General features: G+C 48.6%; 1 protein-coding gene across 1 annotated transcript; it reads right to left on the bottom strand.

The window, feature by feature from the left end:
• Positions 1-4: 4 nt before the first annotated feature.
• Positions 5-5,792, bottom strand: rflna (refilin A). The gene is made up of 4 exons (XM_084690872.1): positions 5,497-5,792; positions 5,049-5,409; positions 1,084-1,193; positions 5-937 (listed from the first exon to the last, which is right to left on the bottom strand). Exons 2-4 carry the CDS (start codon positions 5,262-5,264, stop codon positions 604-606), a joined length of 660 nt encoding a protein of 219 aa, XP_084546998.1. The 5' UTR covers positions 5,265-5,409; positions 5,497-5,792; the 3' UTR covers positions 5-603.
• Between the last annotated feature and the right edge of the window lie 10,824 nt (positions 5,793-16,616).

Here is a 16,616-nt window from a genome sequence, read left to right as displayed (position 1 = left end):
CCCCCCAAACCTGACTCAATTTAGACACAAGTGCAATCAGGCCCTGATACTGGTTTGCTGTATGCAAGTTAGTTTCTGCAAGTGATGTGGGGCATTCACCTTTAGTGATCTCACGGCTGGACAGACATAAACAGTCAAAAGAAGTGTTTCAGATTGTCCAAAATGTTTCAGATTGGGGCCTTGGGTTCCAATCTCATCCTCCAGTAAGTTCTGAATAACCATCAGGAACGTATGCTAGGTTCTGCAGGGGTAGAGGGCCTAGACTCATGGCAGCTAGAGATAGATAAGACTAATGAACCATGAAGCACAGTTCAATCAACCCGACGAAGACCAGTTCCCTACTCAATGACAGTCAGTATATCTATATCTATACACCCAGTAAATAGGTCTATCCTTGCCTCTATCTCGGTCTCATCTGCCCATTTCGTCCCAACACAGTCCAACGATCTCGAGCTGAGAAACGCCAGCCATTTTCCTTTTCAGAGGGATTCCCAAGTGTCTCATAGTCCTAGTATCAAAGTTGTCCATCCTGGTCTGGGTCCATCCCCCAGCCTCCCCCCCCCCCCTCCCCCTCAGTCTCTGTCCCGGGTGGGCCTGGCCTCTCTACAGATCCTCCGTGTAGATGATACAAGGACTGGCATCTTCGCTGGACTCCAGCTGCACCGTGGACACGAACCAGCGACGGGACCCCGTGGCGTTGTAGTTGAGTGTGGTGCGGTACGTGTTCTTGGCGTGCTTGGGGTAGATGATGGTGGTGCTCTGGTAGTGCAGGGGCCTCTGACGAGGCTCCAGGTACACCTGCGACTTAAAGCTACGCCAGGTGCAGTTCTGCACCGCCACCACCGTCTCGCTGTAGGAGGTCACCGTGGGTACGGGAGCGCAGTACACCTGGTCCCGGTAGTGTTTGTCCGAGTCGTACTTCACCTGAGAGTTGCACCTGGGGAAGGGATAAGGAGGATAGAGGTCTCAGTCTACAACAATAGACGAAGCAGCACATGCTAGCCGGTAAACGTTTATTGTGTCATGCGTAGTAGCTCATCACTAGATGGCAGTGTGCGTGCTTGTCTTTGCTGAGACACTCACTTGATTTTCTGCTCAGGTTTGGGGTTGACTTCGATGCTCTCGCCGAAAAACACGGGGTACATGCGCGCCCTGGGGTCCGTCCCCGTGGAGTTCAGGAGGAGGTACGGCAGCTGAAGAGGGACACAAGAGGCTTGGGGTCAGTCAGAAGGCGGCACGCCATCGATGGAGAACACCGAACCAGGTTCATAGGTCTCGACCACAGCCAGGCACTTTGACATGAGAACACTGACCAGACCTTAGAAATGTGTTGTTTTCCAGGGACTGAGACTGAGGTCAAACCCACAGTCTGCAGGAGGAAACCACATCAACAGCAGAGTGAACCCAACAGACAACAGCAGATGGAGCCTGCAGGCAAAAAGGCGCTAGACGCTCCAAAAACAGGAAATTGTTCCCCCACAAGTGCAATCTCCATCAGTGCTCACCCACGGCTTCTCTGTCAGTAACACCTTAATACGACCAGTTACACCAGGAATACCACACAGAAACACCACTTCCTTTTTCATTTGGATAATTATACAGTAGGAGCGAGAAGATACAAAGTGTGAGCTGTAAATCTCTACCCTTTCAGTGGTATGCCTCAGTAAAAGTGTGTGTGAGAGAGAGAGAGAGAGAGAGAGAGAGAGAGAGAGAGAGAGAGAGAGAGAAAGCAGCCCTCTGCCTCGGCCTCTTGAACCTGGGCACTGTCACTGCTCCACCTGCTGAAGCCATCAGAACCCCTCGGGTCCCTCACCGTAAATCACCCCCACGGAGAGAGAGAGAGGGTGAGAGAGAGAGATAAAGAGAGAGAGAGAGAGAGAGACAGAGGGGGAGAGGTATAAAGAGAGAGTGAGAGAGAGAGAGAGACAGAGGGGGAGAGAGAGGGAGAAAGAGAGAGTGATAGAGACAGGGAGAGAGAATGGAGGGAGGGGTTCCTCTCAGTTCCACCAGCAGACTTAGAACGGCCTGCAGAAGTTCTGGTCGGTAAACATTTATCAAGAAAAGTTCCGGGTTCCTCCGGGCTCCTCAGAGTTTCAACGGGCTCAAAATACATGAAATGTGTTAAGATTAAAAGGGGGATTACAGTAGGCGTCGATTCCAGTGACTGCCCACTAACAGGCAGTGACGTTCAGCACAGCATGACCCTGTACAGAAGCACGGAGGAGCCAAACCGACGGCCTTCCCGCCCCTAGAATCAAATATATCACCAGCTACTGTGTGTTTGTAGGGGGTTCTAAGTGGGCTAAGTGGAGGCAGTTGGGGCTGCTTAACCTCTCAATACGTAGATCCCCCTGATCCAGCTCCATCATCTGCTGTCACCCGTTCTCCATCTCGCGTTTCACCCGGGGGAGCCCACCTGTCACATGCCTGGGGGTCGGCCGTGGAGGGAACACATGCTGGCCTGGCTTGGGGACAGGACGCGACAGGACAAGGGCACAACAGATCACAGAGTGCCACACAGCCCCTGCTCTCATCTTACCGTCCACCCCCCCACCCCCCCCCCCCCCCCCCCCCCCCAGTCAGACGACTCCCAGCTCGAGACAGCATGCTACCTTTATTGACGTTAATCCCTGTAAATGGAGTTCCGCAAAGTCAGTCGTTTTCCACTGCATTCTGGCATGTTGCAGCGTGATATTAAAAGAGTGTGATCTGTGTCTTGGGGGCGCTCTGGCAGGGTCTGCATCCTGGCTGTTTATCCAATGGGGAATGTGTTGGCAGCCACTGGAAGAGTAAGCACAGTTGCGGACGGTGCCCTAGCTCGGTGGGCCTCTCCACTCCCTGTTCCACGCAGTCGACCAGCAGCCAAGCGCAGGACTCTGACCACAGCCGTTCCACACAGAGACAGAAACACTCATGTTTGAAAGGATTGTCGGGAGACGTTTCATTGAAGAGCGTCTCTTCTGACGCATCAGTATCATGATCAATAACAGAGCTTCCTCCATTCTGCAGTACAGCTAATCTGGGGACAATAATAGCCTTGTGAGCTGCCTGGGCTGAACTTAGTTCTTCCAGAACCATCCGCAGGTCTGCAAGTCCCCTTCCTACAGTACTCGGGTACTGTCGGGAGATGGCACAGTAAAGAGGTCATGCAAAAAGCAGGACTCAAGATCAAGTTCATGTCCACTTCTTTCACTAGTTTTGTAAACGCGTGTTTGTGTGCGCGCATGCGCTTCACTGCTTTAACACTGTACTTTCTACAAACCATGCTGGACAAGGGGGTGTTTTGATTGCGTCCATGTTTAGATTTGAATACAGAGGTCACCACACTCTTATGCAACAGTTTGTAGCTGCTAACCCAATACCATGTGTCCTTCAAATAGAACTTTGGGATTGTTATTAGGTGGCAAACAAAACCTATCCCAGAACAGACTGGAGTAGGCGGGGGGGAAAAACAGGGATTTATTTGCAAGTGCTTGCATGTCTCCTGACTGTCAGACAAGCACACGCAAAACACTGTGCCAACAGTCAAACTTCACCCCCCCCCCCCCCCCCAAAAAAGTGCTTTGTAAGCCCTTTTTCTAATGGAGGGGCCTTGATTCTTTCCATACACCACTCCATGAAAGGTATTAGAGAACGGCACATAGTGCCCCCATATCAAAGCTTCTCCTGGGAGAGGAAACCACAGAGCTGGAGCGCCCCACCAGCTCCACCAGCCCCACCAGCCAGTGGATTAGAGCCCATATCAACCCTCGACTCTCCAACGGCACGCAACTCCCATCTGCCATGTGCTGGAGTGGCGGACGGCTTTTGTCTCCAGGTACACAAGCCGCCGTCAAACGCGCCCAGACCCGTCCTGGTAACACTAACAGGGGAGTCAACCCATTTACTGTGCGTTTTACTCGTGGTTTTAATGGCCGTACGTAGTCATATATTGAGTTACTACAGAGCAGAAAACAAGGACCAGAACATTCAGACAGTTTTCTATACTCTAAGCTGTTCTAAGACTGTGTCACTTGCTTGATCAGTTTTCTATACTCTATGCTGTTCTAAGACTGTGTCACTTGCTTGATCAGTTTTCTATACTCTATGCTGTTCTAAGACTGTGTCACTTGCTTGATCAGTTTTCTATACTCTATGCTGTTCTAAGACTGCGTCACTTGCTTGATCTCCTCAAAGAATCTTCCAGTCCTGTTACACACCATCGGCAGGGCTGTCTGGGGGTTTTCACCTTGACTAGCAGGTGTCATATGGTTTCCAAGGCAACGTGAGTGAGAAGAGGTTCAGTCCAATCATAGATCTCAGAGAGAGGACGTGATAGACATCAGGAATTTGGCAGACACGGGATAGGTACTAACTGCACCGACTACAGTCACACACAGCTAATACGATGGTATGTCTGCCTTCTTCCCTTTCCAATATCAATAATACCCACAAAAGGTCAACATGTTAACTGCCAGGAACTAGGATCTTGACTTGGTGGTCATCTCTGCTGCCGCCAGGTTGTGATACAATCTTTTTTCTTTATTTCTTGTCCTTTAAATATACTTCTAAGCACTGAAAACATTCCGTCAAGACTACAAGACTACATAAAAACTGAGATTTGTCGAAGGGACTGTCTCTTGCTGAGGTCACAGGTCAGTGTTAGAAGACCATGAAACATTAACATTGAGTGGTCTGTTGCCCACTGTCCCAGTGTTTCTGCACTCCGGGGTTAATCATTACAATGCACAGAAAGCTTTTATTTGAACTGTGTCAGCTTCAACCAACGACATTTTTACTTAAAGATTGGAAATCAGCCCTATGGGACGATGTAGTTGATGTATAGCTTTTAAGATGTCTAACAAGACACTGTCTCCATCATCATCTGTTTCCGTAATAGATTATCCAGAGATTTGTGTGTAATAACTACGATACTACTTAATATATTACCATGTTTGTTAGTTGTTAAACTGCGTTGTTTTACAACATTTTCTTTTATCTCAATTACTATCCGATTGTCTAACATTGATAGTGTTTGCATGCACGCACATTTTCCAACTGTTGCTTACCAGTTTGCCTTCCTTGCTCTCCTTTTTGTAGTATCCATGATTTTCAACAGGAGTCGTACAACTCCCCGAGCGGGATTCGAGCAGACCAGGAGACAGTGAATAGAAGGGCGGACTTGGACTTGGGGGTAATCCCGAATCCGGACTGTCAAGCAGTCCTTCCCGATTCTTTCCTTTCAAACTATCATCCATAGCTTGTAAATGTAGGTGCCCCACCATTTCTGGGAGAACTCCAAACAAAAAGGAGGCTTAGTCACTCGAGGCAGAGTCAAACAATATTCTTGAAGGACTTCAAAGCCAAATGCGCAAAAATCCTGACATCCGAAACGAATAACACTGGGTCAACGGTTCAAAGCAGATCTCACTGAAAGAAAAATAATCATAGTACAAGTTTAACAATCAAGGAATTCCATTATATAGAAACAAATTTGGCAGTTAACTATTCACAAACCTCAGACTTGGTATCCGTGGTTTATGGAATTGCACTTGCAGGGTCGTAGTCCCCAAATAAAACCGTTTAGATTAAGACGCACTCCCCACACGAATCTAGAAATAATGTTACGTAGTCCTGTCCTTCGTTCAGGTTAAGAAAATACCAAAATATCGTGGAAAGTCATCTAAAACAACACCGACTGTAAACGCAGCAGTCTATCTGGCAATAATCTGTCGTACAATGTTCCACACCAACTCAGTCTGAGCTCAAATGAACAGCCGGATCTCGGAGAGGTCGCTCTTTAATGATCCTGCCAGCTTTTTTGCACCTGGAGTCAGTCCAACCCTGATGATTTGGAAAAGTTCCAGATACAGCCGACAGGGGGAGCACGTCCTCTCCGTACACAGTTAAATGCAGTTTACTGTATGTCAAGGGCTGATAGAAACAGTAGCCACATGATCAGTTTAATCCCTTTTATCAATAACTCACCTTTTTCTCAACGAGTCCTTTTCAACCGATGAGGATAGATAGATGTGGCTAATTGACTTTCATGGCTCAAGATATGATGAGATTTCAATACAATTTCCTGTCATCTTTCTGAAAATATGACACATGATGGTAATAGGCTACAGTACATCTCGACGGCAATTATAGATTTGCAAAGTAGAGATATTTAGAGAGACTGTTTCTTTGACCGACTCCAACATAAGTTATAAACTAGCACCTCGTGAAGAAATTGGAAGTCAATGTGTGTTTGTCGAGCGTGTGGATGTGTCGGTGTCTCTCCGTGTTTATAAATGTCCTGCCCAGAGTATTTCAGGAATGGGTGGGGATGAGCGGTTACAGTGTGTGTCTACAACACCGGTTACTACAAGACTGGATTGTACGTGGACGACAGCAGAGTCAGAGGCTCCAACCGCCAGCAGAGTCTTCACACTGAAGCAGGATGAAGAATGGGAGCCTTGTTGAAGGTTTCCCCACCATAAAATCCTGTGCCCCCATAGGCATACGGTTACTCTTACCAACATCAACGCTGCCAAAAGCGAAATCGGAGCATAAATACACAATGCAGTGTGGCGGACGACTGCGTGTCTAGAAGCTGATTGTGCCTCTGATGGTTCTGCACGTCCATAAAGTGATTACTGCAGCACTGCCTGGAATCCATGCATGATGTTTGTGTGGTTACTCTAAAAGATAACTCTGTCTTTTGGCTTTGTTGTTTATTACGTACACTTGATTGGAGTCATGTTAGGCTGGGGAAGCATGTCGCTTTCACCTTGTACTCTGTTGTTTTGGGGCCTTGACAGGAAGTGGGGCTCTGTTTTCCCACATCACTCTGTCAGTATATACATGGTTAAAAAAAACTACAAAAGATTATAATAATCATCGGGTTTCCTCGAAAACAGTGCACAAGCTGTGTCTGACAGATTACCCATAATCCATGATCCGGCGTGCTGGTATGTGAGATACTGTGCAGACTTTTGTTGTGTTTGGAGTGGAGAATATCTTCGGTCGCTGCCTAGATTCTGGTCTCGTCTGAAACTCTCCTCCAACGAGCCCTCTGCGGTCTCCACAGGTAGCCCAGGTAGTGTCCGCAGGTCTGTCCACGGGTAGCAGTCTGCAGATGGAATCAGAGACCAGGCGAGACCCTCCTCTCTCCTGGGCCCCAGACGGGGGTGGGCGGGGAGAACACGCTCTTCCTGGGTGTGTCTGCGGGAGTTGCCAGAAGGAGCTCTGGAGTGAAGAGCAGGGGCTGGCGATCCAGGGTGTAACCTGAGACAGAGGGGGATAACCTGGGGGGGGGGGGGGGGGGGGGGGGGGGTCAGACATGGGGGTGGGGTGGGGGTAGACTCATCCATCCCCGAGTGTTCCATCACCCCCCTCCTCCTGTACTCTCAGGGCAATCACTCACATCCTGCTCCGCCCCCTCTCAGAGCCCCTGGCACACACACACACTACACACACACACACACACACACACACACAGTACACACACAGACACAAACTCCTGCTCCGTAGAGCTTTCACTGAGTTGGCCCACTCTTCCTGCTCTCCTGACTCCGTGCCAAGCCAGCTGTGCGGAGGTTGGGTGCACTGCAGGTGTGCCTGTACGATTGAGACGGAGAGAAGGAAAGCCAGGCTAGTTTCGGATCTGATTTGAAATCTTTATCAGCTGCTGTGCTTTTGCATATTTCTCGGTGTGCATGTGGATGCCCCAGGATGCTCAGGCAGCATGTGAGAGTGTGCTGTCTGGAAGAGTTCTCCATGTAAACAAACCACAGAGAGGCTGGTCTGGCAGCAAGGAGCTTGTTTTCAACCAGCAGACACGTCACTGTGGTTTCCAAACAGCACTCCTCTTCAGACCCCTCCCGGCACCCCAGCACCGGGCCCCCCTCCCCAGACCGCCAGCCCCCCCCCCTGCCCCGGGCCCCCCTGCCCAGCCCATGTAGCACCCAGGTGATCCTTCTACAGTTTGCTTTTCGCACAATGCAGATATAAACACGAGTTCATTGTACAAACAGTTTGACTGTCCGAGACACTGTGTGCGTCCACACTGAGGTAACAGATATAGTAGAGTTCATGTTATCGTGAACCCAGTTTAAGGTTTGAGGGGCAGCATTCAGGGGCTAATCTCTTCTTATCTCGGTGATGGACGATACTGGCAGCTTCTATATATATACCATCCAGACCACAACCAGTTTGCAGTGCACCTCACTTTGCTTTCCTGCATCTGGTTTTAATGTTTGGAGACCCCCTTTGCAGAGCATGAGGTTTAGGCAAGGGATGTTTTTTTTCCTGCATTCTCCGAATCATCAACCCCCCTTCTTTTTCTCTGCTGAGATAGTCCTGCCCAGACTATACCAAGATAGAACCTTCTAGGGTTATGCATGTGGATCCTTCTGGTTATTCAGGAACACTTAAGGAGTGTCCGTCGAAGCGCAGCACACATAACACAGTATCAAAGTAACTGATAATAGGACACAGCAATGCTCATAGAGACAAAACAACTTCTTTTTTTTTTTTTTTACTTTATTGTGCCTGAAACCTATTTCCTTTCAAGTCATGTTTGCAGAACAAAGCAAAGTGATGGCATGTTTTAGTGTTTAGTGCAGCCGGCCCAGTCCGGCTCTCTTCAGCAGGACTGAGCTCACTCCCGCCCCAGGGCCGCACAGCTGTTAGCCTCGCATGCTAGTAGCTCATCCACACCGATCTGTAATCAGTGATTCACCTGCTGGCCACTTCCTGTGTCATTCTCACTTCCTCCCCTGTCTGTTTAAACAGTCAATAGGTAAATAAAAGGACAGACCTGGTTTTACTGCCCCTACAATCACACACTGTACAATATCTACCCCGTCATGGATACAGATTGAGGGAAATGGGATTGTAAAACCCACAGCATGAATCAATACGCATGGCAGTTGATAGGTCAGAAGTAAACAAATAACACTTTGTGTCGATATCTACCAATCATTAACAGGTTCAGATAAGACACGTTCACACACGTCAGTGTGCGGTCCCACAAAGGCCTCGGGGTTGGAGGGTCAACAGATTTCATCCGCTGAAAAATGAGTAAGGACAGAGACACAAACTGTCTTTTGTGTCAGCGCGTCAATGGCTTTTGTCAACCATTCAGAAATGATGAGTCAGTGGTCAAAGGGGACCAGAGCAAACAGGAGCCCGGAGCGTCGGAAGATGGAGGAGGTGTGTGTCACCGAGGGGCCAGGAGACAAGAGGACAAGACCAGTTGCACTACTCCATCCATCACCAAAAACATATTCATTTCCACATCTATAAAAAGCACCCAGAGCTTTCAGCCGGCTCTCTGCTCTCGTGAACTGTAAACAAAGCTCAGCTGGGCTCGCTGAGAGTGGCCTGGCCTGTTTGCCTGCAGTGTTTGAACAGGTTGGTTGTCTGAATAAGACTGTGAGCTACCCTAGGGTGGGAAACCACGACTGTCTCTCGGCTTGCAGATGGAGGACGCATCATTCCAACAAACGGAACATATTACATTTATATCTCTGCAAAGATAATATTTACCAGACTTCCAATGGACAGGACTGATTTCTCACATGGTTCAAACACAGCAAACTGCTGTGATCTGACGTCCCATATTTCCATCAGGGATAGTGAGACGTATGGCTTACGAAAAGCTATAAAAACTCTGTTTCAATGTTGACGTTGCCTTGAATTACTGCTTGTTTATTGCTATCTCTGCCTCGCTTTGTGATATGTGAGGTTTTGGTAGCCAGGGAGGTTTGTGTTGCGTGGAGGGGGTAAGACGCTGTCTTTCTTCAGAGTGACAGCCACCAGTCGTTATGCTGCGTTCGGACGGCTCGGTTTCCCAGGGTGTTTTGTGTTTGCGTTTTCGCCTGCAGGGATAAAATGACCAGCGTGGACCACCCATGTCTGCTGTGGGCCCATGTTTTGGGAGGGAATCCCCCCCCAGATTCAGGGAGTGTGTGTGTGTGTGTCTTTGTGCATGTATCTGTGCAATCTGGCAAGCACATCTGTGGAAGTTCAGAGGATCTTCATTTTTGACTTAGAATGAGGGGAAATCAGGGGACACAATCAGTAACAGCATAGTAACTATAGCCCTCCTTCCCATGAAAGTCCATACAGCACAGCACGGTATAGTATACTTTCCTGAGACCAAAACAGCTCCGACCACAGCGGCCTCCTCAGCGAGCTGGCTGCGGAGCTGCGGGCCAGGCTGTGGGTGGTGGTGCCGTCGCTGCAGAGGGAAACACCCCTGATTTGGAGTGGAGTAACTGGAGCAGCATGGCCTGAGCTGAGGGAGCCCTCTGTCAGAACCCTTCCACACAGTCAGAACCGCTGGTGACTCCATAATCACTCTCAGTCCCCCCCTGTCAGAAACACTCAGCGTCACCTCTCTCTCTCTCTCTCTCTCTCTCTCTCTCTCTCTCTCTCTCTCTCTCTCTCTCTCTCTCTCTCTCTCTCTCTCTCTCTCTCTCTCTCTCTCTCTCTCTCTCTCTCTCTCTATCTCTCTCTCTCTCTCTCTCTCTCTCTCTCTCTCTCTCATGTCAACAGCCTCAGTATGGGGTTACCTTTCAAATGCAGTGTTGACCTTTGAACCTTCGGAGATGGACTGCTTGTCCACTGATTGATGCTTCCTTCCAGGTCTGTGCGGTGGGGAAGGCCTATTAGCAGGAAGGACTGTATGTTTATCTGCCTGCTCGTCATTCTGTCTATCTGTGGGTTGCTCTGTGTGTCGGCCCTGGTTCCTCGTGAGAATGTTTGTTTTTTGGCCTGTTTAAGCTGTGGTGGAAATAAGAGATGGTCTCAAGTCTTCCTTTTCAGTGGCATGTTTGACTGGAAGTGTCTAAGATAAAGCCTTGCCAAGTAACAACATGAAAGTAAAGCAAATTCCTCACATTTTTCCCTCCATCACATTTTGGCAGCAGCGAGCCAACAGGCACTGAGCTCCTAACACGGGACCTGAGCCCTCTGAGAGCCCCTCTCTGGAGCCTGTTCAGACCCAGCACTCCCCCAACAGGGAGAGAGATCCTAACACAGCCCTCTGAGAGCCCCTCTCTGGAGCCTGTTCAGACCCAGCACTCCCCCAACAGGGAGAGAGCCCTGCTGCTGCTGATCAGGCTGGCGGTGTGGTGTGTTGCGTATGGTGTGTGTGGTGTGTTGTGGTGTGTGTGGTGTGTGTAGTGTGGTGTGTAGTATTGTGGTGTGCTATGGTGTGTTCTGTTGTTATGTGCTATGGTGTGTTGTGTAGTGTGGTGTGTAGTGTTGAGGTGTGTTATGTAGTGTGGTGTGTAGTGTTGAGGTGTGTTATGGTGTGTTGTGTAGTGTTGTGTAGTGAGGAGGGCCCAGGGGCCTGTGGTTAGACGTGTGAGTCAGAGTCGGAGCTGTGTGTCTCGTGACGCTCTCGTCCCCTCGTCTGTGTATCAGGGCCTCGGGGCAGGATGTGATGCGTAAGAGGCCCATCTGTAGCCATCTCAGGGCTGTTGCTCAATACAGCTGGGGCTAAACAACCTGTGTTTAGATGTCCTTGTCCCAACCTGTACACACGTACACACACCACATGTCTGCTTATGCACACACACACACACACACAAAGTGTGGGAGTATTTACTGTGCCATGCAAATCTTGACACAACCTGCTAAACCTGGACATGAGCTCAAACACACACATACACACACACATACACACACACATACACACACACATACACACACACATACAACCAGCTACACATCTGGGAACAGTATGAGGAGGAATAGACAAAAGAACAGCATTTAAACACAGTATTCACATTTTTTTATTTTTTGGCAGATCATACCAGGGCATCCTATGGCAGCACCTTGACTGTTAGAAGGACCTGTTTCATGAATGAACTTCACCCAACCAGTTTCCATATGTGAGAGTAAAGTGTGGGAGCTTGGAGACATCGCCATAAACATTCAGCTGCTGCTAAAAGATTGCTTGCTTCATTTCAGTTGAAACTGCAGCACGGGCCCTTCCATGTTTTGATAGAGGGGTTGAGTCACAGTGTGAGTTTTGAACTCTCGCAGAGTTAACCATCTCTTCCCTCACTGCTCCTGGATTCGTGTTTGGCTGGAGACTGACTTTCCGTTTATCCACGCATGCGGAAAAACAGCGAAATGCTAACCAAATCTGTGACACAAGACAATGTTATGATTGCCGCAGCTTCTAAATACTTTGAGGAGCTGGACATGACATTATGGAGGAGAAGGAGCCATGGTTGTGGTGAGGTTTAGTAGTAGTAGTAGTTGATTTATTGAAAAAAAATCAAAAAGAATACAAAGAACACTTCGGCCTTGCAGTAAAAACTGAATTGCCCCGAAATTTACAATCTTCACCGTATACAATACAATATAAATAGTATGTTAAAAACACATTGAATATTATCGACATGGGGAGCATTCTACGATTAACAAAATAATATTTGACACAGTTAAAAAACAATATTATTGTCAATAATATTGACAGTTTTCCCTGGAGAGGGAGTGTGATCTGGTGTAATGTAGTTAGACAGAGGAGTTGCCACATTCCAGGACGTGTTTCTCTTTAAACAGGTCAGACTGTTTGAAGACTACCTGCTCCTCGTTGGGGCACTGACCTTCAAACAGGCCGATGGGACTTGACTCCAAACCACGGAGGGATCGTGTGTGGCTGCCGTGGCCTGGGGGGGGGGGGGGGGGGGTGTTGGGTTTTCAGTGAACAGGATATGAGGGGTTACTGTGAGCCGTGAGGTTCGTCTCAGCGGATGGTTTTGGCAGGGAGTCTGTTCAGCTGTGTGGGGCTGGAGTGAGGTCAGGGACTGACCACTGTCCCACCACTCCACGCTGACCCTGACTGACCCCCAGGCCTGCGCTGAAGGACTGCCAACAGCAACACAGACACTCTTCCTGTCTGGCTCTCTGTCTGTCTGCCTGAGTCTCTGTCTGTCTGACTCTTTGTCTGACTCTTTGTCTGACTCTCTGTCTGACTGTCTGTCTGACTGACTGACTGACTGTCTGTCTGTCTGTCTGTCTGTCTGTCTGTCTGTCTGTCTGTCTGTCTGTCTGTCTGTCTGTCTGCCTGAGTCTCTGTCTGTCTGTCTGTCTGCCTGCTTGCCTGAGTCTTTCTGTCTGTCTGTCTGACTCGCTGTCTGACTCGCTGTCTGACTCGCTGTCTGACTCGCTGTCTGACTCGCTGTCTGACTCTCTGTCTGTCTGTAAGGACCAAGCAGGAACACAGGCAGACCATTACAGGAAGTCAGCAATCAGAAGGCAGGAAGTCCTTTCATAGTTTCTCCCTCTCAGGTCCCGTCTTTGTACTGTGATGATATGTTCACACCACGGTGTGTGTTAGCCTCTAGGTAGCCATGGAGGAAATCCATAATAGGATTGGTACTGTACATATGCTAGCAATAAAGAACCCCGAATATTGTGGCAAGTGCACTCACCCTCCCCCGCTCCTCTGAACCGGGGCCCTATTTGATTTGGAGAGGAGACCAGCGTTTGAAACTTATGTTCTTATTATGCGTGTTCTGTGCCAGCCAATCCACTTCCTTGATCCATTTTCATGGGTCTTTATTATCCCTTACAAAGCCAAAATACCACCGAGAGAAATGGGAACGGAGAGGAGTTCAAACAAGCTCTCAAGTTTTATGTTCAACAGAATCACAAACGACTTTTTAAATGCCACTTTCACTGCACTGCTCTACTGTAAGGGTTTGGCTAATTAATTTAATATGACGGGTTTGGCCAGGGTCATTCATTTTTCTTTTTGACTGATTAAAAAAACGAGACATGTTTAATGGTCTTTTTGCTGCCGTGCCTTCGCAGTGGGAGTTTATGTTATTTGTCAATGAGTCTTGTGATGGATCTGAGTTCTTGTCTGCGTCATCACTGTATTAAACAGTATTTACTACTTTGTTGTTCTGCAGTAATAACAGTGAGTTATTACACTTCAGTTATGACTTACAGACCCTGGGCTTCGCTCACAGCCATCTCTGCCATGCGTGATGATTGAGAGGTAGTGGTTCTCACTGCAAGTTTAAGACGACAGATTTACACAGTTGGTAGATCCAGACACATGATTCAGACGTATTTTGCCCAGTCAGCGTTTTGCTGATAAAGGACTTGTTCCAGCCTGTTTCAACAGTTCAACTGGATCAATCAGTTAAACCTCTATTGAGTGTTTAGTTGAGTGCCCCACGGCCAAGTTTATAAAGTCAGATGGCTGAGCAGTGAGGGAGTCGGGCAAGTAATCAAAAAGTTACCGGATCGATTCCTCGCCGTGCCAATTGACGTTGTGTCCTTGGGCAAGCCACTTCACCCTACTTGCCTCGAGGGGAATGTCCCTGTACTTACTGTAAGTCACTCTGGATAAGAGCGTCTGCTAAATGACTAAATGTAAATGTAAAAGATGGTGTGCTGTTTTCACTTCGCAAGAGACCTTCCCACTGCTTCTGCGACTGCCTCTCTTTCTGGGTTTGCCTCAGTCCTTGCCTCAACCCCTGCCTCAGCACCTGCCTCAGCCTCCTCCAATACTTCAGCCTCTACTCGGCCTCGCCCCACTGTGTAATTTGGAGTTCATATGAACATTTTTGTGGACGGCGGCAAAGGGATGTGGTGTCTGCTCTCTTCAGAGGTGGTCCTCTATCTACAGCAGAGCCTCTGCATGTTTTAAACGTTTAAGACTTTAACATTAGAGTGTTACAGTGTGCGTCCTACTAATTAACAAAGGCATACCCAAGCTCAGCTGACATCCACGGCAGTAAACGCCTCACTGCAGAACCATCTTAGCTACGCGTAGTCTTCGGCGCTCCCTGTAGTAGTGTTACAATACGTACGTCGTCTTGTTGTCTGTTTGCGATAGAGGCGTGAAATCGCTTCATCCACTGTAGAAAGTCCATTTAGAATCTGTCAGCCAGGGTCAATACTGTGAGGTTGTTTCTCCCCTGTGTGTCTTTGGGAGTGACCGAGTTATGGTTCCTGAGAGATTCAATTGCTTCCATACTCCCCTAGACATGGAAGACCATGCTGGGTTTAATTGTTCCAAATTGTGAATTGGTGGGAAGTAAATGTTTCCCAGTCATCCCTCAACCTAAACGGAACGGTTAACAGTTTCTTTTTTTGTGGTTTCGAGAGATGGAGAGATGGTCGTTTTGGCTTTTTTTTTCCTCTCTTCTGTTTCTATTTCCAATGGCTTCCTCAGACAGATGCAGAAGTAACCGGAGGAGACATTTACATTACATTTTGTCATTTAGCAGACGCTCTTATCCAGAGCGACTTACAGTAAGTACAGGGACATTCCCCCCGAGGCAAGTAGGGTGAAGTGCCTTGCCCAAGGACACAACATCATTTGGCACAGCCGGGAATCAATCTGGCAACCTTCAGATTACTAGCCCGATTCCCTAACCGCTCAGCCACCTGACTCCACCTGAGACCCAGCGAGAGGAGGGGTATCTGAAGGACACATTCTTCTCTCTCCCATTTCTCAGCGCTGTCAGCCCATAAACCTGATGAAGACTTACTGCTGATGCTGCTGATGGACATATTTAAGAGTTATTGAAATCTCCTCCAGGGGATACGGTCGGTCGGGCTGATTGCTGGAAGACGCGTCCTGTGATTTACGTGGTGCCCGTCTGACAGAGTGTTAACGGAGCAGAGGTGTAAAGACATTTGCTCTTTACACGACACATTATGTCCCCTTCTGTTCCCCCTGCGGAGAACTTGTTTTTATCATGCTGCATCTCAGGACAGGAATAACGCGCGGGCTATTTTGGCGGGAGTGACAAACAAGTGACGGAGAAAGGACTGGACGGGTTGAAAGGACGTTCAGGCGAGACTGGAAGCTGGAAGCTTGCCTTGACACCGCTGACAGCAACGCCCTTTTCTGGGTCATTCAGACGGGCACAAAAGAGGATTTTAGTGAGCCGTTGGCCTGTCACTTAGTGTACCGCCACCATAAATTACACCTCTTGAGTTGTGGCGCACGTTGATGGAGGTGACAGGCTCATTGTATTTCATATAATAGTTGTCAACTCAGCTCCAACGAGTTGCACTGTTGTTCCTCTCCACCCACCCACACACACACACACACACACACACACACCGGTGTGTGCAAGACACGTTAGCACAGGCGGTTTGGGTGTGTGTTGGCAGGTCCCGTCATGCTAACGATTTAGATAGGTGCCAAGCCTACACCCATGAACTGGGTGGTTGAGCTGCACAGATAGGAGGCAGACAGTGACTCACACCTGCTCAGTCCAGCCCATCGCAGGTCCCTGGTACCACACCCCTGGTACCACACCCTGCTTACCCAGAGGCTGGGGCCGTGACACACGGAAAGCATAACATTTACATTTTACATTTAGCAGATGCGACACAGAGTAAGTTCAGGGACATTCTCCCAGAGGCAAGTAGGGTGAAGTGCCTTGACCAAAGACACAACGTCATTTCGCGCGGCCGGGAATCGAACCGGCAACCTTCTGACCCCTCCACCTGACCCAACTTAACCATGTCTGTCCCCGTCCAAAGTGTATTTCGTCACCGAGATGAACGCACAATCTCCCGTCATAGTCCTAACGTGTTTTATGGATCCACAGGAAGAACAGCCTGGATTTTCATCGATTTCCTTCATTGTTTTCTTA

Source organism: Hypomesus nipponensis, chromosome 24 (genome assembly GCF_054491055.1).
Source record: "Hypomesus nipponensis isolate SF chromosome 24, ASM5449105v1, whole genome shotgun sequence".
NCBI classification, from domain to species: Eukaryota; Metazoa; Chordata; class Actinopteri; order Osmeriformes; family Osmeridae; genus Hypomesus; species Hypomesus nipponensis.
The sequence above is the reverse complement of the archived record's forward strand: the minus strand, read 5'-3'. Positions and strand labels throughout refer to the sequence as shown.

Bases quoted from the DNA above. Each gene is read 5' to 3' on its own strand.
- rflna (XM_084690872.1), bottom strand. From the start codon at position 5,264: ATGGTGGGGCACCTACATTTACAAGCTATGGATGATAGTTTGAAAGGA. The intron at 1,194-5,048 runs GTAAGCAACAGT...GTCCCTCTTCAG, and splicing joins AGAGCAAGGAAGGCAAACTG to CTGCCGTACCTCCTCCTGAA. The intron at 938-1,083 runs GTGAGTGTCTCA...TCCCTTCCCCAG, and splicing joins AAACCTGAGCAGAAAATCAA to GTGCAACTCTCAGGTGAAGT.